The following is a 27597-nucleotide window of genomic DNA, read 5'->3' on the forward strand; positions in this document are numbered from 1 at the left end:
ATCCGGAGGAGGCTTGGGCGTCAGCACCCTGTGACCCCTCTCAACTGCAAACACAGGGACAATTTGTCAACAGGCATCCAGGTTTTAAGCCATTGTTCCAGGAACTTGGCGGGTTGTGAGATATGCACATCCTTTAAGCGCAGATTGTTGCATCTGGAGCGGTTTTCCGTGTCTTCCGCTCGGTGATGAAGTTTGTGCACGTCAGGAGATGGGCTACTTTTGCCCCGAGGTCAGCTGCCTCATCTTAAACTGTGGAAATGCATCCTTCTGTTTCAGTGATGCAGTCTGAGGCGTTGCGCAGGTTGAGAAGAGCCATGTCTTCACGCACCTCCCCTATTTTTGCATCAACTGCATTCTGTGAAGTGTGTTTAGCTTGAAGGATCTTTTCCAGATCCCTCCTTCCCCCACCAGTTGCTCTCTTGTCAAGTGGTTCTCTCCCTGCTGGTCCCATGGAAGTGGTGAATTGATCAGTGAGGGCTGGGAGGGGGTGGAGTTTTTCCAGCTCTGGGTTTCCCCATAGCTGTACTTAGGACACTGCCCCAAGTTATGAATGTCTGGCCCGCTTACCGCCGTCCAAAGCACAAGTAGCCAGGTTTAGAACTGGTCACTGATCCAAGGCAAGAGACTGGATGGTGAGGAAGAAACAAGGCACATAAGAAGAGTGATGGGACAACAGGTGCCTCAGGAGGGTCTTAATGCAGCCAGATTATCCAAGGTGGACTGAGGAGTAGAAGCACAACTAGTGGGTCCCCACACCCTATGTGGCCCACGGTAAAGCGCCTCTTAGCACCAACTAGTCAAGTCAAAGTTTATCATACCAAGCATGACACACTAGAGGGGAACATGGGCCAAGCTATTGGGCACTTAAATCACACATGGACTTGTGGGGAAAACTAACTTATCTTGGTGATGGGGAGGATAGTGCTACTTAGAATTATTACACTGCCGTGACTCCTGTACCTCGTCAGTGCTTGCCAGTGTGGAGTCCACGAGCAACAATAAAGGAACTAGACGCATCGATAATTGCGTTCATTTGGGGAGAAGGAGAGAGCCCTATCTATAATGAGGCATCCAATGTGGGCTGGCAATGCCCGACTTAGAGTCCTACTATCTTGCCGCTCAAATACAATGGTTCGTACAATGGCTGACGAGCAGGAGTACCCCAGATAGAAATATATAGGGCCTTTTGTCCCGAGTTTGTCAGCCCCTACCAAAGTCCTATTACAAGTGAAGCACCCCACGACGGGCGACTCACAGGAGTTTAGGGCGACGGCAAAATGTTGGATTAAGTGCCTTCAGAAAACTCATACCAAAATCCCATAAACCCCAGACCTATTGTTCATAATGTTGACAGAACTGCTACATTGAGGTGATTGGGGAGGAGAGGTGGAATGGTGGCTGCGGGTGCAACCACTGTCTGGGAACCCTTCCAGGCGGCAGAACTGATACAGTTCGAGGATTTCTGCACTTCTGTTGGCCTCTGCCTTGGTCGCTTCTTACTACAGCAAGCGGTTACGCCGGCACTGTGTATGCATTGGGGGGTGGGCTTACCCAAGCCAACCACACACAGCTGTTGCCAGTACGTAGTTCTCTCATCAGGGACCCTCAAAGCAGTGACATGCCTATATAGACCAATTGGTAAGTGTTAGAAATGGGGTCTTTGAAAGCCAGGTTATCCCCTGTTCAAGCAAGGACCCTCACTCTAGTCAGGGTAAAAGAGAATCACCCTCAGCTAACCCCTGCTTACCCCCTTGGTAGCTTGGCAGAGCAGTAGGCTTAACTTCAGAGTGCTAGGTGTAAAGTATTTGTACCAACACACACAGTAACTTAATGAAAACACTACAAAATGACACAACACCAGTTTAGAAAAATAAGAAATATTTATCTAAACAAAAGACCAAAACAACAAAAATCCCACATACACAAGTCAAGTTATGAATTTTTAAAGATTAAACTCAAAAATAGCGCTTAGAAACACAAAATGCTTTGAGGTGTTAACACGGCGTCGTGATGGAGTCATTCCCAACAAGCCGACACCAGCGACGCTGGACACGGAGTCGCATAGACCCCCAAGTACAGTACCTTTGGTGAAGAGTGAAAACAAGTCGATGCGCGAAGTCGGGGATCGCGGCGTCGGTGCGAAACATTGAATCCGCGCACTTCGAGCGGCATCGTCATGACGTGGTGCGGCGACTTCCACGGAGTTGCGGACTTCGGCGGGGTGCAGCGGCGTCGGGCCTGCGAAGATCGTCACGTTCCAGCAAAGGTCACGGTGTCGGGAGCAGGCGGCGTCACCGGATTCAGCAGCGGCGTCGGTCCGAAGTCGTCCGACGTCGATTTCCTTGGATTTCCACCAGCTTTCCTTTCTAGGGCCCAGGGACTGGATAGGGCACCACTTGTCAAAGCAGGAGTCTCTCCAGAGACTCCTGGTGCTGGCAGAGAGAAGTCTTTGCTGTCTCTGAGACTTCAAACACGAGGACGCAAGCTCTAAATCAAGCACTTGGAGATTTCTTCACAAGATGGAAGGCACACAAAGTCCAGTCTTTGCCCTCTTACTCTGGCAGAAGCAGCAACTGCAGGATAGCTCCACAAAGCACAGTCACAGGCAGGGCAGCACTTCTCTTCAGCTCTTCTCCAGGCAGAGGTTCCTCTTGTTTCCAGAAGTGTTCTAAAGTCTGTGGTTTTGGGTGCCCTTCTTATACCCAGTTTCTCCTTTGAAGTAGGCCTACTTCAAAGTAAAGGCTCTTTGGAATGTGAAATCCTGTCTTGCCCAGGCCAGGCCCCAGACACTCCCCAGGGGGTTTGAGACCGCATTGTGTGAGGGCAGGCACAGCACTTTCAGGTGCGAGTGACCACTCTTCCCCTCCCTCCTAGCACAGATGGAGCCTCAGGGTATGCAGGCTACACCCCAGCTCCCTTTGTGTCACTGTCTAGTGTGAGGTGCAACCAGCCCAACTATCAAACTGACCCAGACAGTGAATCCACAAACAGGCAGAGTCACAGAAATGGTATAAGCAAGAACATGCTCACTTTCTAAAAGTGACATTTTCAAACGCACAATCTTAAAACCAACTTTACTAAAAGATGTATTTTTAAATTGTGAGCTCAGAGACCCCAAACTCCACATGTCCATCCCCTCCCATAGGGGAATCTACACTTTAATCCGATTTAAAGGTAGCCCCCTTGTTAACCTATGAGAGGGACAGGCCTTGCAACAGTGAAAAACGAATTTAGCAATATTTCACTGTCAGGACATATAAAACACATTACTATATGTCGTACCTTAACCATACACTGCACTCTGCCCTTGGGGCTACATAGGGCCTACCTTAGGGGTGTCTGACATGTAAGAAAAGGGAAGGTTTAGGCCTGGCAAGTGGGTACACTTGCCAAGTCGAATTTACAGATAAAACTGCACACACAGACACTGCAATGGCAGGTCTGACTCATGATTACATAGCTACTTATGTGGGTGGCACAACCAGTGCTGCAGGCCCACTAGTAGCATTTGATTTACAGGCCCTGGCACCTCTAGTGCACTTTACTAGGGACTTACTAGTAAATCAAATATGCCAATCACGGATAAACCAATCACATACACATTTTGTAAAGGAGCACTTGCACTTTAGCACTGGTTAGCAGTGGTAAAGTGCCCAGAGTAACAAAAACAGCAAAATCAGAGTTCAGCACACATCAACAACCTGGGGAACAGAGGCAAAAAGTTAAGGGAGACCACGCCAAGGATAAAAAGTCTAACAGTAAGGACATCCATAAGCCACTGGAGTGGCTGAGGACCTGTTCGGAAGGATACCTGGCTGTACAAATACAAGAGAGTGACTCAGACACTATATTAGAGAGGTTCTGAACAGTCTCTCGTAATGCCTACTTCAAATTAATCAACTACTCTGTTCTTCATAGAGCATCCCTATATTCTGGCCTTGAAAAATACTTTCATGCATGAAGACCTTTTGCTGTAACAAATGGAAATGTGTTCCGGGGGGTGGGGGAGCACATGGTCTGGAAGCGAACCTGCTGGCTAATCTTTCTATCTATGCCTTAAATTACAGTTGTGTACGGTGTAGGACATTTGTAAATATCTGAAATATAATTGTGTAATTTAAATTTGTGAGTCAACACTTGATGTACACAATTTTGCTTTACCTTTTCCATATTCAAGGTACTGATTCACCGCCATGCCCTATATCTTTGAAGAACATAGCTGTCAACACAATCACTACCTATTTGTATGTTTAGGTCAAGTAACAATTACCAGCCTCTCGCAAAAAGAATGATCAGCCAAGCTCTAGATGATTTTGCCTGTGCTGGGCCTACAGATGAGACTATTATGGCAAGTTTAGTCCAACATCCAAATGCTGTTGTGTGTTTTTTTTTTTTTTTTTTTTTTTTTTTTTTTTTTTTTTAGCATTCCTACTACTTCATTGCCTTCATCACAGTATTTTTTGCAGATTACTGTATTTTTTGCAGCTTACTCAAGTGAATGTCTTCATGTAGCTCACTTTGACGTGGCAACAACCAATCGTGTGTCACTATGAAGGTTTCCTGAAACGGTGCACAGAACCCTAAAAAGGGCACCACATATCCTTTCTTGATTTGTCTGCTTTAGTAAAATATAAAGTTAGTCTGTACATGTGTCTTGAAATGGACCTAACACACTGCTACTGTCCCTACAGCTCCATAAATGTTTGAGAGCACATTGAACCCTCAAGTCATACCTGCTTGCTACACTGAGGTACCTCCTTGTTCAGAAAAATAATCCTATTTGATTTCCCCTTCCGTTATAAGTCTAATTGATAACATGCACTTGATATTACGAGTAAAGCAAAGGTTTTTCCTCCTCCACTTGTAGTGATGTAGTTCGATGTCTCTTTGAAGACAGAGTGGATGTTGTTTTTAAGTCTACTAGAAACTTTTAGCTGTCTCCCAAAGCTAATGATATCGTAAATAATAAAATGTGCCTGCATATGATTGTCCAGCAGTTATTAAATTACCAATACAATGTTTCTATGCATTACCAATACAGTGCTTCTATGCACTGCATGGACATGAAATTGACATGTATTTCCCTGTGGATGAATTGTTATGAAACCACTAGTGTTATGACACCCTAGTACCAGCTAAGCCCCGGCAGCAGACCTTCTACAAGCCAGGAGATTGACCACATGTCCAAACAGTCCTACTGGTTGAGGAGAGAATTACACTCACTTAAGATGGCTGCTCCATCAGAACTTAATGATACAGTTGCATGACTGTTTTTGCATGGAGGAATCCTTGCCTTGGAGATGTCAAGAAAAACAGAGTTCATTGTTAAATTACCTTGAATTCATGTTTTTACAAATCACTGAAAAAAAATAGAAAACAATGAAAAACAGAAATCATTTGGTGCGTTTATGCGTTTTTGGAGACATTTTACTACCCATTTTAGAGGTGCCTTGTTAAATAATACATTTTATAGAGTGAAGAAAGAATCACGATTTTCACAGAGGGCCTGTAAAGGCATATTTTTATGGAGGAAGAGAACATTTGTCAACAGTCTTCCTCAGTTACGTTGCTCTAATACTTTTTCTTAGCTATCAATATTTTTTTAAACAAAGTTTGAGTTTTGCAGCACTTCTTTTCAAGACATCACATATTATAACAAATGTAAAAATAAGGTATCTTGACCCTTTATCTCAATAAGAAACAAACACCCCACTCCCCAGCTCAACACCCCTCCAACCCTCCCTCCCCCCTCCCAACAAGAGCTGCTATTCAGTATGTTCATTTGGTCAAGTCTATGGTGCCCCTGTGATGCAAGGAATAGAAGAATCTTCATTCGTACTGCAATTCCCCCGTCTAAAGAGACTGGTCAGGGCTCGGAAGGAAGCGTCTCTCTATCAGTCTTGTAACTCGGCTTAGGGTGTATAGGGGTCAGGCATTCCTCTCATCAACCCCATAGGAGAATTGGGTTCTGAATCCCTGAAGCCATCTAACAGAGCCTCACATGCCTGCGACATGTCAAATGTGCTTGTCCTGTATTTGGCCTCTCTCACCAATGTTCGGGGCCTCATGGGGGATTTCTGGTTCCTCGTAAGTCAGGTCTTGGAATTTACTTCTTGCATTAGTTTTGGCTGTATGATGGAACCAACTTTAGGAAAGTACCCTCTTTTTGGCATGGTTACCCCCACTTTTTGCTTGCTGTCAGTATGTTTTGACTGTGTTCACTGGGATCTTGCTAACCAGGACCCCAATGACTGTGCTCTCTCCCTCTTTATTTTGTTGCTTAGAACTTAGCACTCCTCACAATTGGCATGCTGGTGCCCCCATGTAAGTCCCTAGTATATGGTATCTAGGTACCCAGGGCATTTGGCCACCAGGGGTTACCCATGGGTTGCAGCATGTATTATGCCACCCATGGGAGCCCATGCAAAATATGTCTGCAGGCCTGCCATTACAGCCTGCGTGAAAAGGTGCATGCACCCTTTCACTACAGGTCACTGCACCAGGTCACTGTAAGTCACCCCTATGGCAGGCCCTCCTAGCCCAGAGGGCAGAGTGCAAGTGCCTGTGTGTGAGGACACCCCTGTATGAGTAGAGGTGCCCCCTCGTACTCCACCTCCATTTTTCTTGACTTGGTAAGTGCGAAGAAGCCATTTTAGCCGTGTGCTGGACACGGGTCACTCACTACCTGTGTCCAGCTATATAATGGTAACTCCGAACCTGGGCATGTTTGGTATCAAACATGTCGGAATCATATCTCAATTCTGTTGCCAGTATTGGTTGTATGATTCCATGCACTCTGGGGGCTCCTTAGAGGACCCCCAACATTGCTCCTACTAGTTATCTGGGGTTTTTCGGGCAGCCCGCTCTTCTGCCACCCCACAGACAGATTTCTGCCCACCTGCTGCTTAGCCTGCTCAAGCAGAGGAAGGCAGAACAAAGGAGTTCGATGGCATCTGTCGCTGTAGATACGCATGTTTTGCATAGCTCGCCATCTGGTGTTGGGCCGGAGTGTTACAAGTTGTTTTTCTTCGAAGAAGTATTTCGAGTCACGGGACCGAGTGACTCCTCCTTTTGTCTCCATTGCGCATGGGCGGCGACTCCATCTTCGATTGTTTTTTTTCCGCCATCGGGTTCGGACGTGTTCCTGTCGCTCCGAGTTTCGGAACGGAAAGATAGCTAATTTCGGAAGATTTTCGTCGGTATTGTTGCGTTCGGGATCGGCGTAGTTAGATTCAACACCGCGTCGAAAGATCGAAGAGCTCCGGTGCCCTTCGGGGTAGTTTTTCGATCCCCCGTCGGGGCCTGGTCGGCCCGACCGCGTGCAGAAGAACGCCGATGGAACGGACCCCGTTCCGCTTCTGTCCCAAATGCCACAATAAATACCCCTATACAGACCAACACTTGGTCTGTAACCTGTGCCTGTCACCTGAGCACAGTGAAGACACCTGCGAGGCCTGTTGTGCGTTCCGGTCCCGAAAAACACTCCGAGACCGTCGAGCCAGAAGACTTCAGATGGCGTCCGCGCCGACAGCCCACCGAGAGAGGAAGGAACCTTTTCGATCCACGAATCGGACTCCGAAGGATTCGACGATACACAAACCGTGAGTAAGACGTCGAAAACCACTCAGAAGAAGATTTACAAGGCCCAGGGGACGCCACTGCCACCAGGCCATGGCTCGACCCATAAATTCGGTGACCGACCGTCGGCACCGAAAAAGGCCCAAACAGTGCCGAGATCGTCCGACTCCGGTCGAGACACCGGCACGCAGCCTTCTCGGGACCGAGAAAGTGCTGGAGACAAGCATCGACACCGAGATACCGGTGTAGACACGGCTCGACGCCGAGACAGCGGCACCGACGAAGATCGACGCCGAGAGGTTTCGGCCCCGAAAAAGAAAAAAGTCACCTCGGAGCCGAAAAAAGATGCAGACAGGGTTTCGGTGCCAAAACAAACTGCAACCGACCCAGTTTCAGGCTCTTATACAGAAGAGCAATCGCTAACCTCCCAAATGCGAAAGCATAGGTTTGAGGAAGAGCTACAATCAACTGATGTAGACCATACGCAAAAGCGTATTTTCATACAGGAGGGGACAGGAAAAATAAGCACCCTTCCCCCTATTAGAAGAAAGAGAAGATTGGAGTTCCAAACTGAACAAACACCACAAACAAAGGTGGCGAAAAAGGTTACTCCACCACCCTCTCCTCCACCTGTAATTAACGTCTCACCAGCACAAACTCCATCACATTCCCCAGCTCACACCACCATGAGCCAGGGTGACCAAGATCAGGACGCATGGGACTTATACGACGCCCCAGTGTCAGATAACAGCCCGGAGGCATACCCTACGAAGCCATCTCCACCAGAGGACAGCACTGCGTATTCTCAAGTGGTGGCTAGAGCAGCACAATTTCACAATGTAAGCCTCCACTCAGAACAGGTCGAGGATGACTTTTTATTCAACACCCTCTCCTCCACCCACAGCTCCTACCAAAGCCTGCCTATGCTCCCTGGTATGCTCCGGCACGCAAAAGAAATCTTTAAGGAGCCGGTCAAAAGTAGGGCAATCACACCAAGAGTGGAAAAAAAGTATAAGGCGCCTCCTACAGACCCGGTTTTCATCACTACACAGCTGCCACCAGACTCTGTCGTTGTAGGAGCAGCTAGGAAAAGGGCCAACTCCCACACATCTGGAGATGCACCACCCCCAGATAAAGAAAGCCGCAAGTTCGATGCAGCTGGTAAGAGAGTCGCAGCACAAGCTGCAAACCAGTGGCGCATCGCTAACTCTCAGGCACTACTTGCGCGCTATGACAGAGCCCATTGGGATGAGATGCAACATCTCATTGAACATCTGCCCAAGGACCTACAAAAGAGGGCAAAACAAGTGGTTGAGGAGGGACAGAACATTTCAAACAACCAAATACGCTCCTCCATGGACGCTGCAGATACAGCTGCACGGACAATTAATACATCTGTAACTATAAGAAGGCATGCATGGCTACGAACGTCTGGATTTAAACCAGAGATTCAGCAAGCAGTTCTCAATATGCCTTTTAACGAAAAAGAACTGTTCGGTCCAGAAGTGGACACAGCGATTGAGAAACTCAAAAAGGACACGGACACTGCTAAAGCCATGGGCGCACTCTACTCCCCGCAGAGCAGAGGGAATTACAGCACATTCCGTAAAACACCCTTTAGAGGGGGGTTTCGGGGTCAGGGCACACAAGCCAGCACCTCACAGGCAACACCGTCCAGTTACCAGGGACAGTACAGAGGAGGTTTTCGGGGACAATATAGAGGAGGGCAATTCCCTAGGAATAGGGGAAAATTTCAAAGCCCCAAAACCCCTACTACTAAGCAGTGACTCACATGTCACTCACCCCCTCCACACAACACCAGTGGGGGGAAGAATAGGTCATTATTACAAAGCATGGGAGGAAATCACTACAGACACTTGGGTTCTAGCAATTATCCAACATGGTTATTGCATAGAATTTCTACAATTCCCTCCAAACATACCACCAAAAGCACAAAATTTGACAAAACATCATTCCAATCTCCTGGAGATAGAAGTGCAGGCACTATTGCAGAAGAATGCAATCGAATTAGTACCAAACACACAAATAAACACAGGAGTTTACTCACTGTACTTTCTGATACCAAAGAAGGACAAAACGCTGAGACCAATCCTAGACCTCAGAATAGTAAACACATTCATCAAATCAGACCACTTTCACATGGTCACACTACAAGAAGTGTTACCATTGCTAAAACTACACGACTACATGACAACTTTAGACCTCAAAGACGCGTATTTCCATATACCAATACACCCATCGCACAGGAAATACCTAAGGTTTGTATTCAAAGGAATACATTACCAATTCAAGGTATTCCTTTCGGATTAACAACCGCAACAAGAGTCTTTACCAAATGTCTAGCAGTAGTCGCTGCACACATCAGAAGGCAGCAAATACATGTGTTCCCATATCTAGACGACTGGCTAATCAAGGCCCATTCGTTAATAGAGTGCTCAAACCACACAAATCAGATCATGCAAACCCTCTTCAAACTAGGGTTCACCGTCAACTTCACAAAATCCAACATTCTGCCGTGCAAGGTACAACAATACCTAGGAGCCATAATAGACTCAACAAAAGGAGTAGCCACTCCAAGTCCCCAAAGAATTCAAAATTTCAACAACATCATACAACGCATGTATCCAACACAAAAGATACAAGCAAAGATATTACAACTCCTAGGCATGATGTCTTCATGCATAGCCATTGTCCCAAACGCAAGACTGCACATGAGGCCCTTACAACAGTGCCTAGCATCACAGTGGTCACAAGCACAGGGTCATCTTCTAGATCTGGTGTTAATAGACCGCCAAACTTACCTCTCGCTTCTATGGTGGAACAACATAAATTTAAACAAAGGGCGGCCTTTCCAAGACCCAGTGCCACAATACGTAATAACAACAGATGCTTCCATGACAGGGTGGGGAGCACACCTCGATCAACACAGCATACAAGGACAATGGAACGTACATCAAACAAAACTGCATATAAATCACCTAGAACTGCTAGCAGTTTTTCAAGCACTAAAAGCTTTCCAACCAATAATAGTTCACAAATACATTCTCGTCAAAACAGACAACATGACAACAATGTATTATCTAAACAAACAAGGGGGGACACACTCCACGCAGTTAAGCCTGCTAGCACAAAAAATTTGGCGTTGGGCAATTCACAACCAAATTCGCCTAATAGCACAATTTATACCAGGGATTCAGAATCAACTCGCAGACAATCTCTCTCGAGATCACCAACAGGTCCACGAATGGGAAATTCACCCCCAAATTCTGAACACCTATTTCAAACTCTGGGGAACACCTCAAATAGACTTGTTTGCGACAAAGGAGAACGCAAAATGCCAAAACTTCGCATCCAGATACCCACACAAGCAGTCCCAAGGCAATGCCCTATGGATGAACTGGTCAGGGATATTTGCTTACGCTTTTCCTCCTCTCCCTCTCCTTCCTTATCTGGTAAACAAACTCAGTCAAAACAAACTCAAACTCATATTAATAGCACCAACTTGGGCAAGGCAACCCTGGTACACAACGCTGCTAGACCTATCAGTAGTACCCCACATCAAATTGCCCAACAGGCCAGATCTATTGACACAACACAACCAAAAGATCAGACACCCAGATCCAGCATCGCTGAATCTAGCAATTTGGCTCCTGAAATCCTAGAATTCGGGCACTTACAACTTACCCAAGAATGTATGGAAGTCATAAAGCAAGCCAGAAGGCCATCCACCAGGCACTGCTATGCAAGTAAATGGAAGAGGTTTGTTTGCTACTGCCATATTAATCAAATCCAACCATTACACACGACTCCAAAACATGTAGTGGGTTACTTGCTTCACTTACAAAAATCTAACCTGGCTTTCTCTTCCATTAAAATACACCTTGCAGCAATATCTGCATACCTGCAGACTACCTATTCAACTTCCCTATATAGGATACCAGTCATTAAAGCATTCATGGAGGGCCTTAAGAGAATTATACCACCAAGAACACCACCTGTTCCTTCATGGAACCTAAATGTTGTCCTAACTAGACTTATGGGTCCACCTTTTGAACCCATGCACTCCTGCGAAATACAGTTCCTAACCTGGAAGGTTGCATTTCTCATCGCCATTACTTCCCTAAGAAGAGTAAGCGAGATTCAGGCGTTTACAATACAAGAACCTTTTATACAACTACACAAGAATAAGGTCGTCCTAAGGACTAATCCTAAATTTTTACCAAAGGTTATTTCACCGTTCCATCTAAATCAAACAGTGGAACTTCCAGTGTTCTTTCCACAGCCAGATACCGTAGCTGAGAGGGCACTACATACATTAGATGTCAAAAGAGCATTAATGTATTACATTGACAGAACAAAGAACATCAGAAAGACTAAACAACTATTTATTGCATTTCAAAAACCTCACGCAGGAAACCCAATATCAAAACAAGGTATAGCCAGATGGATAGTTAAATGCATCCAAATCTGCTACCTTAAAGCTAAACGACAGCTGCCCATTACACCAAGGGCACACTCAACCAGAAAGAAAGGTGCTACCATGGCCTTTCTAGGAAACATCCCAATGCAAGAAATATGTAAGGCAGCCACATGGTCTACGCCTCACACATTCACCAAGCACTACTGTGTAGACGTGTTATCCGCACAACAAGCCACAGTAGGTCAAGCCGTATTAAGAACATTGTTTCAGACTACTTCCACTCCTACAGGCTGAGCCACCGCTTTTGGGGAGATAACTGCTTACTAGTCTATGCAAAACATGCGTATCTACAGCGACAGATGCCATCGAACTGAAAATGTCACTTACCCAGTGTACATCTGTTCGTGGCATCAGTCGCTGTAGATTCGCATGTGCCCACCCGCCTCCCCGGGAGCCTGTAGCAGTTCGGAAGTTACCTTCAACTATTTGTATATATATCATTTCAACCTTAAATAAGTACATACTTAGTCACTCCATTGCATGGGCACTATTACTACAATTCAACTCCTACCTCACCCTCTGCGGGGGAAAAACAATCGAAGATGGAGTCGACGCCCATGCGCAATGGAGACAAAAGGAGGAGTCACTCGGTCCCGTGACTCGAAAGACTTCTTCGAAGAAAAACAACTTGTAACACTCCGGCCCAACACCAGATGGCGAGCTATGCAAAACATGCGAATCTACAGCGACTGATGCCACGAACAGATGTACACTGGGTAAGTGACATTTTCATTTCCTTTGGGAGAGGGAGGCAACACCTCCTTTTGGAAATAAGTGTTACATTGCTTGGGAAGGGTAGCCTCCCTAACCCACCGGTATGCTTTGAAGGACACATTTGCTGCCCTCCTTGTGTAAACCGGTTTGCTCAGTCCATGGTCTCCCGGTCCCTGCTCTGGCGCAAAACTGGACAATGGAAAGAGGAGTGACCACTCCCTTACCCATCACCACCCCAGGGGTGGTGCCCAGAGCTCCTCCAAGGTGGCCACTTGAATCTGCCATCTTGAATTTAAGGTGGGGAGAGGCCTCTGGGAGCATCTGAGTGGCCAGATCAGGCATGTGATGTCACAGCCCCCTGATGATAGGTGGTCACCTTATTGGGTGACCAATCCCCCCCTTCTTGGGCTACTTAGGGACTCCCTCCAGGGTGGGGTCTTTAGATTCGATGTGCAAGATTCCAGCAGGACTACTCTGTATTGTTTACTTCACCTTCTGGTCACCGGGACTTCAACTGGATCCTCCAGGAACTGGCAATCTGCAACTCCAGTGACGCCTCCGCTTTGCAACATTGTTTCTCTGGCTCCTTCCAGCAACTGCAACATTTCCCTGGCTATGCATCTTCTAAGGGTGACGAGTTTTCAGCCTGCACAAGAAGCATGAAGGAATCTCCCTTGGAGTGCATCCTCAGGCACCAACTTCAACAACGTCCGGCTGCGTGGATCTTCTCTGATGCAAAACTGCATGGATCCTGCATCACAGGTGGTGGTTTGGAGTGGTCCCCTTGGTCCTCAACTTGGGACATGGTAAGCCCTTGCCTCTCCTTGCAGAACAGTACCCCTGTGCACCTCAACTCTTGCTGCTACCAAGGCTTGTTTGTTCTTCCTCCAAGCGATCTTCAGGCTCCGTGTAGCCCTGGCCTCCAGCACTGTTCCCTGCAAAGCACAGTCTCATGCCTGCTGCTCCAGCGATGTGGGACTCCTCTCCAGGTGTGCTGAGTGGGCCTCACTGCTACTCCTGTGCCTGGTGCCTGTGAGTTGCCTCTTCGTCTTCTGACTCTCCTCACTGCTGAGGGTCACCTGGGACTCCCCTCCTTGGGCTGAGTCCCCCTGGACCTTGCTGGTCCCCGGCAGCTCTGCAATTCTTCATCTGAGACTTTTGCCTTTACCGAGGCTTGTTTGTGGTTTTTCCACACCACGGTCTGACTCCAACTCTTCGTCCGTCATGGGACACTGTCTGCATCACTTCTGGAACTCCTCTCCTGCTCCAGTGTTGCACAGCTGACTCTTTGTCTTCACCATTGACCTGGTCCTGCAACTTCAGAAGGGTGGGTAGTGGCTCTTGCCCCAACCGGACACTCCAACTCGAACTGGACTTGGTCCCCTTCTTTTGCAGGTCCTCTTCTGTCAGATCCACCTTTGGTTTCTTCCAGTCTTGCTTGGGTCTTGCACAGTCCTTTTCCAAAGTTTACCTGTGGGTTTAGGGAAAAAACAGATACTTACCTCTTCTCTCCTGGTCGCTGGGGGGCACCCTGGCACTTATCTTCTGGGGTTCCTAGTTTCTCCAGCTCCTCTTTACAGATTCTGCTTCCTTGGGTGGGGGACTGTCTCTCACATTCCACTTACTTAGTATACGGTTTGGTCTCCCCCTAGGGTCTCCATTAATTTCTGTTATTTCACTGTTTTCTATTGCTTTTCATGTCAGTCCCTGACTTCTAATGTGACTTCTAATGTGTATATAATAATGTGTTTACTCACCTTTTAGTGTAGTATTGCCTATATAGTATTTTAGTATTTGTGTTACCATAATAAAGTACCTTTATGTTTGTAACACTGTGTAGTTCTTTCATGTGTGTAAGTGCTGTGTGACTGTAGTGGTATTGCATAAGCTTTTCATGTCTCCTAGATAAGTCATGGCTGCTCATCCACATCTACCTCTAGAGAGCCTGGCTTCCTAGACACTGACTACATCTCACTGATAGGGGATACCTGGAGCTGGTATAAGGTGATAACACCGTAGGTGCTCACCACACACCAGGCCAGATTCCTACGCCACCTCAGGAAGCAATGTCCAGGGGTGTTTGGAACCTCTCCTTTGATGAGCATCACAAGTGTACTAGTAACCTCGCCCCAGTAGGGCTGTAGTGATAGGCATGTGTAATAGATCTGGTCTTACTGCTCTGCATCTCAGGGAGGTTGCATTCTTCTTAGCTATCAATATGGCTTTCTTCTGTTGTTTGGGGAAAAAAATAAGTTTGTATGCTGTTTTTCCTTTGGGAGTTCATGCTTTCTCCCTTGGGTTTCTGTCATGGTTCACCTGTTTAGTATGTTTTGAGCTGTAGATTGAACCATTGGGTAATGTGTTTTTCTATGGTCGCATCTTTCAAAAAAAGCTTGCTGTTGATCTAATATTGCCAATAAATGGGAAAACAGGAAACATCAGTGGGGTCTTCTGACTCTAATGGACAGGATCAGAGAGCACAGCATTTGCCAAATAACCTTTGATTGTCAGAATCAGAAAATGGTGGATGGTAGGCAGTTTACCTTTTGTACTGCTTCAAATCAATAGATTTTTTCATGACCCTATGTCGTTAGAATAGCAGTAACAAAATGGTGTGGTAAAGTAAATCTTGCCTGTCAAAGCAATAGTTTCGCCAGGTGGTGGATTACAGGCGAAAACATATTAATATCATTGTTGCTCTTTAAGGTTTGTTTTATCTGCTGTGAGCTAAGCTCCAGCTCTTCCTGAATCTAATCACTCAGCTTGTGATGCCACACCACAGTTAAGTGTTGTAGGAAACTGGGGTTGTTTGCAGGAGCCTCCCCACTTTTTGCCTGTTTTTTGATGCAACTTTGACTAAGGTGCACTGGGTTCCTGCTAACCAGGTTCCCAGTGCCAGTGTTCCTTCCTCTAAAACAAGACCCCTGGTCACTTGATCTCCAAGTGGCTAGTCCTTATGACCTTTGTGGTCCAGAGTAAGTGGTACCTAGTGCATGGGTATGAAGAGGGTCCCTAAGCTGCAGCACAACTAAGGGACCCACCACCAACCTCATGCAGACTGCCATTGCAGGCTGCGTGACAGGGTGTTCCCAAAAGAGACGACACGACAAGGCACACAGGCTGTGTGCCATGTCCCCTAACACTGCCTGTAATATTTGTTAGTCACCCCTACAGCAGGCATTACAGCCCTAAGGCAGGATGCATTATATTACAGGTGAGGACATATCTGCAATAGCAAATATGACCTGTTTACGTCTTTGTCTATTCTTAGACATAGTAAGTGAGCAGGGAAGCTATTTTATGTGCTGGACACTGGTCAATATGAGTTCCCCCAGCAACATGATTGCTTCAGTGATACTAGAGATGTTTGGTATCAAACATCTTGTATTAATAAACCATCACTGATTCCAGTGATGGATTTGTTGATGCATGCACCTAGAGGGCATCATAGAGGTGCCCCCTGAACGAACTACCAACGGCTGGTGTGCGGACCTAGATTTCACCAGTCTGCCACCAACAGATAAGTTTCTGACCCTCAAGAGCGACAGCCTTTGCTCTTGGGAGGCCAGGAACAAAGCCTGCTCTAGCAAGGGTGTTACACATCCCTATCAACGGGATTAACTGCAGACCTGCATTCCAAGGCAGGAGGCTTCAAAGAAGCACACCACCTTTGGTATGCAAATCTGGCATCCCTCAGAAGTGAGACGCTGAGCCTCCCTGCCCTAGGGCCCATTTGGCACCTGGGCAGGTAGGAAAAGTAGCTATGCAGGAGGTGTGTTGCAATGCCAGACTGGACACACCCCTAGTGTGGACAGCCTGACATGAACACAACTTTAGAAATTCCACCATCTTTTGTGTGGTGGAATTAGGCATTCTGGGACAGGGTGATGCCCACTCCCCAAAGGAAGTGGTCATCTAGGGAACATGGTGACCCCGGGGTAAGTAGCCCATTGGCTACTACCTTGCACTCCCCTTAACGCCCCTAAATGGAGTGTTTAGGGAAACCCATGATACCAGGAAAACAGATCTTCGCTGGACACAAAAGGAGTGGACAAATAAGCCTGCTGACCTGAGAACCAAGGAGCACAACTGACTTGGCTGCAACTCTGCCAGCCTGCTGCACCCGAAGCTTGAGGAGCAACTGACCTGTCCTGCAGCTGCAGCATCCAAGAAACCGGGAGAGCCGCAAATCGCCAAGAAGAACTCCCTTGGAGCAGAGGAGCGGCTTCCCTGCACCTGCAGGGACAGTTTGCAACATCTGGGTGCCCGAGGGATCAACGAACCTGGAGAAGATTGTTTGGAGCCCAAAAGGTCAGCCCCACCACTTCATCAACGTCTTGAGATGCTGACTCAACCTGAAGGCTCCATATACCTATACCTGGGGTACTGCTCCCCCTTTCCACAACCAAGGCTTGTTGGTGGTCCAATCCAGATCCCGACGGCACCAAAGCAGACCTACCGTTGATTGACATCATGGTCCACAAGGCCGTTCAGTAGACTGGCCCCACTGGCCTGTTTCTCCTCTTCACCAGGTCACCAAGACCCAGATCAAGTCCCTGACCACCGCAACCTGACGTATCAAAGCACCTCTACCCCCGAGCCCCACATTCCGAGTGTAAGGGAGTCAACAGTGCCCATGGGGTCCTGAGACCCTTAGGAGCTGAGCCCATCCCTGGGTTTGACCAAATTGGTCTTCCACTTGCCACCTGCAGCCTTTTTCTGCAGGCCCAATCCAACTGCTAACTCTAGCACCAGACCCAAAAGACAGCCAAAAGACACTACTGCACCCAAGCCACACAGCCTGAGAAGTGGACCCACAGTGTCCCCACGTTTCCGAGGACCCCAATGTTTGAGCCCACCTGTAGGCTCCTCCAGACTGACCTTCCAGTCCCACCTTGCAGCAACCTCCTGTCGGAGTGTTTTCCATTGAAGTGAATGGAGCACCCAACACCATAACACACCTTACTCGGATGCCTCAGAGCCTCCCAAGGTGATCTTTTGGTATGGCCTTGGACACTGCCCCATACTCACATTAAGTTCTGGAGAACAGTCCCGTAAGTCCAAATGCAGTACATGTTTTTCCTCCATAGGATAACATTACCCCACCCAAATATTGCACTCTGTCAACTTTTAAAAAGTGTAAAATCTATATCTTGAAAAGTGCTTGTCTCGTTCCTGTGATCTTTTTATAAATTTGTGTTGGATTTCTTTATTGAGTGTGTGTCTCACTTACTGCCTATGTGTGGGTGCCTTTCATGCTTCGCACTACCCTCTCATATGCCCACACTACCACAAAAGAGAGTATTTGGGGTATCATTTGTGCTTCTGTAGTTCCTTTGGGATTTGCCTGGACTATTTGCACACCATACCTCTTTTTTTGTCCTCTATATAAAGAGCCAGCTTCATACAAGTGTGGCCAAAAAAAGTAGATTTCAAATGCCAAGATGTGAGTGGTTAAAGTATTTTTTTTTTGGAACAGGAATAAATACGGAAGTAGAAGATGTTGTTGGACCAGAAGCGCCAGTCATACACCAGTCTCAAGAGGATAAGCCTTTGGAGTAAGTAGCATTTATCACTTAATCTGAGTAATTTTAGTCCTAACCATTTGTCTTCCAAAAGATTATATTTTTATTTTTGTTTCTAAATCAGTTCAACATTCCTTTGCTCTTTTAATTACTCTGCCCTAAGGAAACATCTGGTAAGTAGATCTAATTTTCACAGGCTTCATTCCTTGTAATCGGTTCTTTGTGAAGAAATCTCCCCCAAGGCTGGGACACACAAAAGCTGCCACGGTGGCTACGCTCTTGTTGACACTAGTGAGGTCCTGTCAAGGCCCAATATGGGGCTCAGTCCTGATATTCCTCCACGGTTTAACAGTGGATGCTTTCTAGATTGCTGGGAAGGCCTACAAACTTGAGTTGGTCCAGATATGTTGTTTCAGCCACTTTCTTCTGGAGCTCGGATTACCTTTTCTCCCTGTGGCTCTCATTTAGGAGCCCAGGGCTTTCAGGATCCAGGTATACCCGTTTCACTTACTTTCCATCGCCTTGCCTCAAACTACAGCTAAAAAGTGCACAAGTGTAAACCTTTCTACAAAGTATGTTACCATTGCAGGTGGATGATTCTGGTCTATCTTAGCATCAAACCTGTGTTCTCCTTAAAGTAGAAAGCATATATGGGTACTGTTCTCACTAGCATGTGTAGGCAAAATTCCTCTATACCTAGTCAACCAGACGTCTTGAATGCCTGGCCTATTCCTGTTCAGTGCCTGCCATGACTGAAAAAAGGAACTGAAACAATAAACTTTGCTTGACAACCTCTGTTTAGAAGCGTCTCATTCCTTTCTGTATGCTAATGTAGTTTCAATTCTTTCAAGCTGCCAAATATGCTAATGACAGATTTTCCTGACTAATCATTTAGATGTTCCAGGCTCGTATCAGGATGACCACAGATAGTCTCGAAACACTGAAACTGCTGAGACACCAGTTCAAGGGGCATGTCATTAGTTAACGTGCACAAATACCCTTAAATGATCAGTTCCTTTCTGACTACTGATATGGAAGGACTGTTATTTGAATGCATGAACAAATTGATAAATATAACTGGCAAAATCCTTTGGTCTAATCCTCCATCCTTCCTTTCAGTATAGTAATGGCATTGTCTGCATACACCACACATAACATAAGAAAAAGTACTTTGACAATGTTGTGCTTTGCCTGTCAGTCGCCTCCTACTGAATCCTCAACCAATATAGAAAGAATAAAGCAAGTTTGATCCTCAACTTCGGTCATCTGTCTGTCTCCCGGGAATTAAATTTAGGACTATCTTAGAGTATGCACTGAAAATGGCTCCCAAAGAATACAGTATGAAAAACTGAGCCCTTACTTATAGTGTATGGATATGCTTGCAGTACATGGATCAGCGTTTCTGCTCTTGCCTACCTCACTACAGGTTGGTGGTTCCCAAGACTTGAGGGCCTGATTTAGATATTGGCGGAGGGGTTATTCCATCACAATGGTGATGGATATCCCCTCTGCCAAAATCTTCTACATCCCATTGATTATAATGGGATTTATGTTGGAAAATGGCTCTCTGAACGGTCACCCCAAACTTTGTCTTCCTTCCATTCTTTTCCTGACCTCATTTTTGATGGCTTTAGGACTCTGAGCACTTTACTACTGCTAACCAGTGTTAAAGTGCATGTACTCTCTCTGTAAAACATGGTAACATTGGCTCATCCCCAATTGGCATATTTAATTTGCTTGTAAGTCCCTAGTAAAGTGCACTAGATGTGTCCAGGGCCTTTAAATTAAATGCTACTAGTGTGCCTGCAGCACTGATTGTGCCACCCACATAAGTAGCCCCTTAACCATGTTTCAGGTCTGCCATTGCAAGGCTTGGCATTTAAAACTGCTTGCTGCTGTACTGAGTGGTGAGGTGATATCGCTGACCGCTAGGGATAATAAAGCAAGGAGACCACTCAGAGAGGATTTAGAACAGCGAGTGATGGTATTGGAGCGTTTGCATAAATTCACTGGTGCACCAAGAGTATGGCGAGAGCTTGAGAAAGTAAGGAAGCAGTTGAGGAGCTTGGATTGGGACAGGGCAGAGTATGCTGTAGTTCGCCTTAAGCATAAGTACTATATAGGAAGTAATAGATGTGGGAAGCTACTGGCACATTGGTTGCGAGCGCAGCGCGCGGCTTCAATGATAAAAATGGTTTGTTCTCCCTCGGGAGCGGAAGCGCGCACGAGCGACCAAATTGCGGAGGCCTTTGAGGAATTCTATCGGGAACTATATGGGGTTGAGGAGCCCGGTAATTCAACTCCAGAGGCCTATCTAGAGGGTATAGCAATTACTTCATTGACCGAGAGGGAGGTGATTTCATTAGATCAACCTATAAGGGCGGAAGAGGTCATATCAGCAATTGCGCGCTTGCAGGCCGGGAAATCACCTGGCCCGATGGTTTCTCCGCACTTTTTTTTATAAGACCTTCTGTATGGAACTTGTATCCGTTTTAGTGCAACTCTTTAATTCCTTTCGACATACGGGGGCTCTCACGTCTAGCTTGTTGGACGCCACTATCGTGGTTATTCCGAAGCCGGGGAAGGACCCCGAGGAGTGCGCCTCACACAGGCCGATCTCCCTCTTGAATATTGATGCCAAACTGTTCACTGGCATACTGGCACACCGTCTCAATTATTACATGCCGGGCCTTGTGGATCCCGACCAAGCAGGATTTATACCGCATAGGCAGTGTAGTGATAATACCAAGCGACTGCTTCATCTATTGGATAAAACTGATCGCTCACGCAGGGAGGCGCTCTTCCTTTCTATCGATGCCGAAAAGGCGTTCGATAGGGTTCATTGGCCATACCTGTTCAGGGTGCTAGAGCGCTTTGGGCTGGGCCCGGGTTTTATGGCATGGATCCTCTGTATCTATCAGGCGCCTCGGGCGGCGGTCCGAGTTAATGGGACACTCTCGTTGCCATTCTCAATTCAAAGAGGGACCCGGCAGGGGTGCCCGCTTTCGCCCCTCCTGTTCGCGCTTTATTTGGAGCCCATGGCGCAGCGGCTTCGGGATAACCCTCGGATTACGGGTGTGAAGTTTGGGGGAGATGAGCATATCATATCATTGTACACGGATGACGTGATTCTTACTTTGGCGGAACCCGCGACCTCACTGCCTGTACTAATGGGTATACTAGAGGAATTTGGACCGGTCTCGGGATTCCGGATGAATATGCTTAAGTCGCAGGCGAGCAGGTTTATCAGTGCCGAGCATGAAAGAGATTTGAAGGCCCGATTCCACTTTATATGGTCTTCCTCAAAGTTCCCGTACTTGGGGGTTGAGTTAGGGTCCACGGTCGCTCGTACGGCGACGTTGAATTACACTAAACTGATTCGGGAGGTGCAGCGCGACTTAGAGACCTGGGGGAGACTTGAACTGTCTTGGTTGGGTAGGGTGGCGGCAGTGAAGATGACCATCCTACCACGCGTACTGTATGTGTTTCAGGCACTTCCGGTTGTCCCCCCGCCATGAACGATAGCAATCCTTCAAACAGCGATTCTAAGATTTATTTGGGAGGGAAAAGCGACGCGGCTATCACGTCGGGTGTTGTATCGCCCTAAGCAGGAGGGAGGATTGGCGGTCCCCTGCCTTCTACAATACTTTCAGGCAGCACAATTGCGTTTCCTATTAGAATGGAGTCGTCCGTCTTCCGAGAAACAGTGGTGCTTCATGGATCAGGCGGTGGCGGGCTCCCATATATGGAAGGAGCCCTGGCTTAGGCGCCGTCACAGAGCGCGGGGGTTGTACGTATCCCCGGTCACGGAAGTGTTGATGAAGGTGTGGGACAGGGTGGCCAGCAGAATGGGCTTGACGACTTTCCCGTCCCCAATGACCCCCCACCTAGGTGCGAACCCCGATTTTGGTCCGGGCCGTCAATCGGAGGTACTGTGTTGTTGGCATGAAGGGGGCTGTAAAAGGGTAGGATACCTTTTTGATGAGCAGGGGGTGATCCCCTTTGACCAGATGAGTGAGACGTATGGTTTAACCGAGGCGGACAGGATGATGTATTATCAAATACGACACTGGGCCCTGCTACCAGCCAATAGAGCATTAATAGATAGGCCGTTAACGTTTGAAAAATGGATTCTAGTGAAAAAGGACGATAAGCGGGTGATTTTGGAGCTTTACGCTCTCTTGCGTGGGGAGGCCCGCTCGCCTAAGACTAAGGGTCGGCTGAGGTGGGAGAGGGAACTGGAGAGGGAGCTCTCTGATGAGTGGGAGAGCATCTTTTATAGGACACATCACACGGCTTACAATGCGGCAGGTACAGAGACAGCTCTAAAGTGGCCTCCTATTGGTACTACACCCCAGCAAGTATTCATGCTTGGGATCCCACTAAGTCCAGCCTTTGTTGGAGGGGGTGCAGGGGTGGAGGGTCACTTGTTCACCTACTATGGCATTGCCCTAAGCTTCATCGGTACTGGGAGAATATAATAGACATTATTGACACAGCGATGATACTCAGATCCCCAGATTTCCTGCGTACACTTTGCTCAGCCTGCCTAACCCTCTTACTTCCCCCTGAGATCATTGAAAGGATGGCAGATGGCCTTGGCTTTAAATGCAGCACTGCAGCTGCTATTAACCATGTGGGGGACTGACCAGATCCCGACAGTAACATCATGGCTCCATAAGCTGTGGTTTATCCTCGCTATGGAAAAGCTCACTTTGACTTCACAGCAGCGTAGTGGGGACTTTAAGGAACTTTGGCAACCATTCTTACAAATACTGTCTGTGGAGTTCACAGAATTGACATGTCCGGCCTATTTGAGGGTTCTGGAGTTCAGTTGAGCGAATGGGAGTGAATGTGCAGTAGAGATGTACATGTAGGGCCAAGATTACATTGGAACGAGGCCTGGGATCGCTTGATTATTGTATGACATGCCAGCCGCGAGGAAACAAAGTTGAAGTTGTATTTAGGTTTTCTATCACTGCGCATAGAGCATGCTGTATATCAAAGCAATTGTATTGGTCTGATGCGTTGCATATGTGATGTTTATAATTGAAATTAACAATAAACAGATTTGATCCATAAAACTGCTTGCCAAACAGGCCTTAAACTCCCCTTTTATTGCATATGTCACTCCTAAGGTGGGCCCTAGTAGCCCATAAGACAGGGTGCTATGTAAGTGAAAGGCAAGACGTACTTTTTTGTAAGTTTTACATGTCCTGGTAGAGAAAAAAAAACCAAAGTCGTTATTTCAGTATTGTGAAGCCTGCTCCTCTCACAGGCCAGCATTGGGAATTCCCTTATATACCTTTAAGTGGTAATTTCTGATCTGAAAGGAGTGGCATTGTCATGTTTGGAATGGTTGGAAGGGTACTGAGAAAACCTGCTTTTTGGTGAAGTTGGATTTAACATGACCATTTTAGAAATTACTATTTTAGAAAGCAGGCATTTCACTGCACGTACTGCTCTCTGTGCCTTACAGCTTGTCTCCAATTTACGTCTAGTCTGTGCTGGTTGACAGCTCCCATTGTGCATTCCACCCAGAGAGCCGTAAACCGAGGACACTTAGCTGGATCTGCATTAATCTGCATACTGATAGGCCATCCTGGGCAGGAAGGGTGGTGGGGCACTAACTTACATTTCAAAGGGTAGTGGCTTGACCCCACACAAAGGACTAATACCCCTTCCCACAGATATCCCGGCAGACAGGACTGGTTTGAAAGGGGAACTGGTGCATTTCAAACCCACTGTTTGAAGTATCCTCCACTTCACAGGCACATGTGGGTGAATATATACACCCACATGTGCCTGTGAAGTGGAGGTGTCTGTGACACCCTAAAATCAGACACATCTGGGCCTACCACTGAACTCTGTCAGAAGGACTGCAGTGCTGCCCAGGGGACTAGTATGGACTGCTTTTCTGGAAGGACTGCTCTCCTGCTTGTTGCCCTTCTGTCTGCTGCTCCCTGACTCTGCTGGAAGGGCTTTGCGTTCCCACCACAAGTGATCTCCAAGGGCCTGTCAGCTTGCCTCCTGTTAAGAAGTCTCAGGGCCATCAAAGACTTGAGCTAAGAGAGCAAACTCACCGCGCTGGAAAAATAGACGCAATGCCTGTCTTGCGGCTAAAAAATTGACATACCTTCTGCAAGATCGATGCAGCACCTGTTTCATCATCACAGCGCCTTTGGATTGTCCACGCATCTGCTCTTGGTGTCAATTTGTCATTAGATCCTGCACTGCAGTAAGGAACTAAGACTGCGTGCCCGGAAATTGACGCATCACCTTGTCTGCAAGGAAAGAATCAACGCATCATCACCGGCGTGCCAAAATATAGACTCCTTGTTTTACTTTCCGATGCCTCATCTCCTCTGGGGCCCACAGTATATTTATTTTTGACGCATCCCAGTTACTTTGCGCTAAAGAGATACATCCATTGATACCTAAAAATAGATATCTTGACTTGTGCTTATTGGATTTTTGTCGTTTTTGGTCTTGTTCTATTTGGATAAATATTATATACTTTTCTAAACTGGTGTGGAGTACTTTTTGTGTTTTTTTTTTTTTTTTTTTTTTTTTACTGTTACTGTATGAGTTGTTGCACAATTACTTCGCACATTGCCTTCTAAGTTAAGCCTGCCTGCTTTGTGCCAAGCTACTGGAGGGTGAGTACAGGATAATTTAGGTTGTGTTGTGACTTACCCTGACTACCATTGTGGTCCCTACTTGGACATGGTGCATACCTCTGCCAACTAGAGACGCAATTTCTAGCAATTTAGATTTCGACGGACGGGATATCCATCACCGTTATGGTGGAATAACCCCTTCGCCAATATCTGAATCAGGCCCTCTGTCTCCTTCACCTTATGCTTGCTCACCTTTGCATATATCCCTCCCAAATTTATCAGGCCCTATGTTGTGACTATGAGAGGGACTCTTGAAGGCCAAGGTGTTGTTTTCTTTTGGGTTCAAGCATGAACAGGATTGTGTTTTGAGAAATAGTGGGTGGCATTTCCTTTTCTACACAGGACTCCCTTGGTCTCCATGACATATAGTTCTTTTGAGTGCCTATGGGTGAAGGTTAAAGTGGAGGAAGAGGGCTTCGTTTTGCTCAGTAAACTGTTTTTGGTCGCTGTAGGATAGATACACCACCATAAACATTTTGAAGCTGAAGGTAGCTTTCTCAGTGCTCAAGTTATTGTTAACAGAAAGAGGGCGCGGCGCGTCTGTACATAAACCACTGCATGCTAACATATCATGAGAAAATGCAGAGGATAAAGAATGCATGGCCCGGTTTCATATTGCAGAGGATCTGTGATTGCTTAATGTGGTCACACATCTGCCAGTCACTTAACTTCTGGCTAAATGAAGGTTGATGAGCTGGCCAGGGGTATGTATGCAGCTCATGAATGAGTGCTCCACAACAAAGGTTTAAGCAATCTTTTCTTCTTGGGTTTCTAGAGATATATATTTATCACGAGGAGGGCAAACTCAAATTGCAAGGCCCAGGCCTCAAAGGTGGGGAAAGGACTTACTCACTGGGGCACACATTCCTTGTCTTCCCTCCTTTCCAGGTACTGCAAGATTCACAAACATATTAAATGAGTCATGTGATCTCAAATATCCTAATAGAATTTGACTCTTGACATTTTGTTTTGTTACAGTAAGGAGTTTAGGTGTAGGGGACTGAGAATCATATTTCTCTGTTTCTTCCGGTGTAGTGTGAACGAGATTCTTACATCTTAACAAGGGGATACGTTCTGTCCGTTTACACATATTGTCAAATTGGAAACATGTTACACCTGAGACACTAATCCACTGCTAACTTGAAAATTGATGTTATCCAGGAGCCATGTCATTGTGGTGACAAGGTAAGAGCAAGTGGCTTTGGTTATGGCGCTAAGCTCTCAAGAGAAGCATTAGTCTTGTAAATGTTCCCAGTTCATTTTGTTTCTTCTTTGACACTCAAATTTTTTCATGCAGATTCTGTCCATCAAATTTCTTACTTATGGCAATCATGGACAGAGTATAGTTTTATCTTAAAACAAGGTTATACCTCATTTTGATGGGTTCTTTCACTTATATCTCAAGCAGATTGCCCCTCTTCAGCGTGAAATTTAAATGTTTTCAGTCTTGGATGATAAGCTTGTTAAGCTTGTGTCCTCTAGTGATGAGAAATTGACATGGAAGACTGGGTTTCTGGTTGCAGAAGCCTCTGCTTGCCAGGTAGTTGAGCTTTATTGCAATCCCAGTCTTCTATACTGTCCCACAAAGTTGATAGTTTACTGAGTGCGTCTCCGTTTTTCCTGCCAAAGGTCACATCTGACGCCAGTTGAGAATTTGTCTTGTAGCCTTTTTACCAAGTCCTATGGAATTTGGAAAGGCTTCCTTTAATCTTTACATACAGAAGCACGGTAGCTTCTACATGAGTCACCAATAATACTCTAGCCTCTTTTTTCAGTTTTCTAAATTTCACTGTTGTGAATAACACCCATTCATCGTTCTGAAAGTGAGCAAGTGGAGCGCGTTTAAATTGGGAATTAGTAACACTTGGTCAGCCCAGCTGGAATTTGCATTTGTGAAGTGAAAGACACACACTTCTGCAATAAGAACTTACTTAAGTTAAACAATCTAGCCAACTCCCGTTAATTTATTTAATGTGCCTAGCTATCAAAAACTCACAGGTGTTGAATAAGCAAACAATTGTAATCCCAATTTCAAGCTTGCCGCTGGGATTACCAACCGATTTGGGATTTTGGGCGTTCATAAGTAGGGCCTCGGTCTTCAGGGTAGCAGGTGCAACCTTTCCCGCCATTGCTTCGACATCTGGGTGAGGTGCATCTAAGATATGCATTTATTTGCGTAAGTGTTTCTGCATTTCTGTTTAAGAAGGCCTTAAAACGACTTGATCCACTGCTGTGCACTTCTGCAACTTGGAACCTAAATAGGTCCTGTGATGGTTAATGCAACCTACCTTTTGAACCCATGCATACCTCTTCCCCTACATGCTTTACAATGAACATCACATTCTTAGTGTCCATCACTTCACATCGAAGAGTATTCGAAATCAAAGAGGCCATAGAGCAATCTTACCTACAGGTGCAGTGCAATAAAATCTTGCTACATAGTCATCCAACTTTTGTCTCGAGTTGTTTAATCCTTTCACACTAACGAACAATTAAATCCTAATGCATTTTCCCAACCTGCAGTCTACAGCAGAAAATGTTTTGTCTTAAAATTTCAGACAAGAATAAGGAAGACACACCCACGTTTTGTTCATCCGGC

The 27597-nt window shown here is 46.4% G+C and overlaps 1 protein-coding gene across 1 annotated transcript in view; it reads left to right on the forward strand.

Moving 5' to 3' along the window:
• Positions 1-27597, forward strand: part of NKAP (NFKB activating protein) — a 133055-nt gene that overhangs the window by 97395 nt on the left and 8063 nt on the right. The window contains exon 7 of the mRNA XM_069212167.1: positions 18273-18351. Coding sequence (XP_069068268.1) covers positions 18273-18351 — 79 coding nt within the window. The remainder of the gene's footprint in view (positions 1-18272; positions 18352-27597) is intronic.

This window comes from Pleurodeles waltl, chromosome 2_1 (assembly GCF_031143425.1).
Source record: "Pleurodeles waltl isolate 20211129_DDA chromosome 2_1, aPleWal1.hap1.20221129, whole genome shotgun sequence".
NCBI lineage: Eukaryota > Metazoa > Chordata > Amphibia > Caudata > Salamandridae > Pleurodeles > Pleurodeles waltl.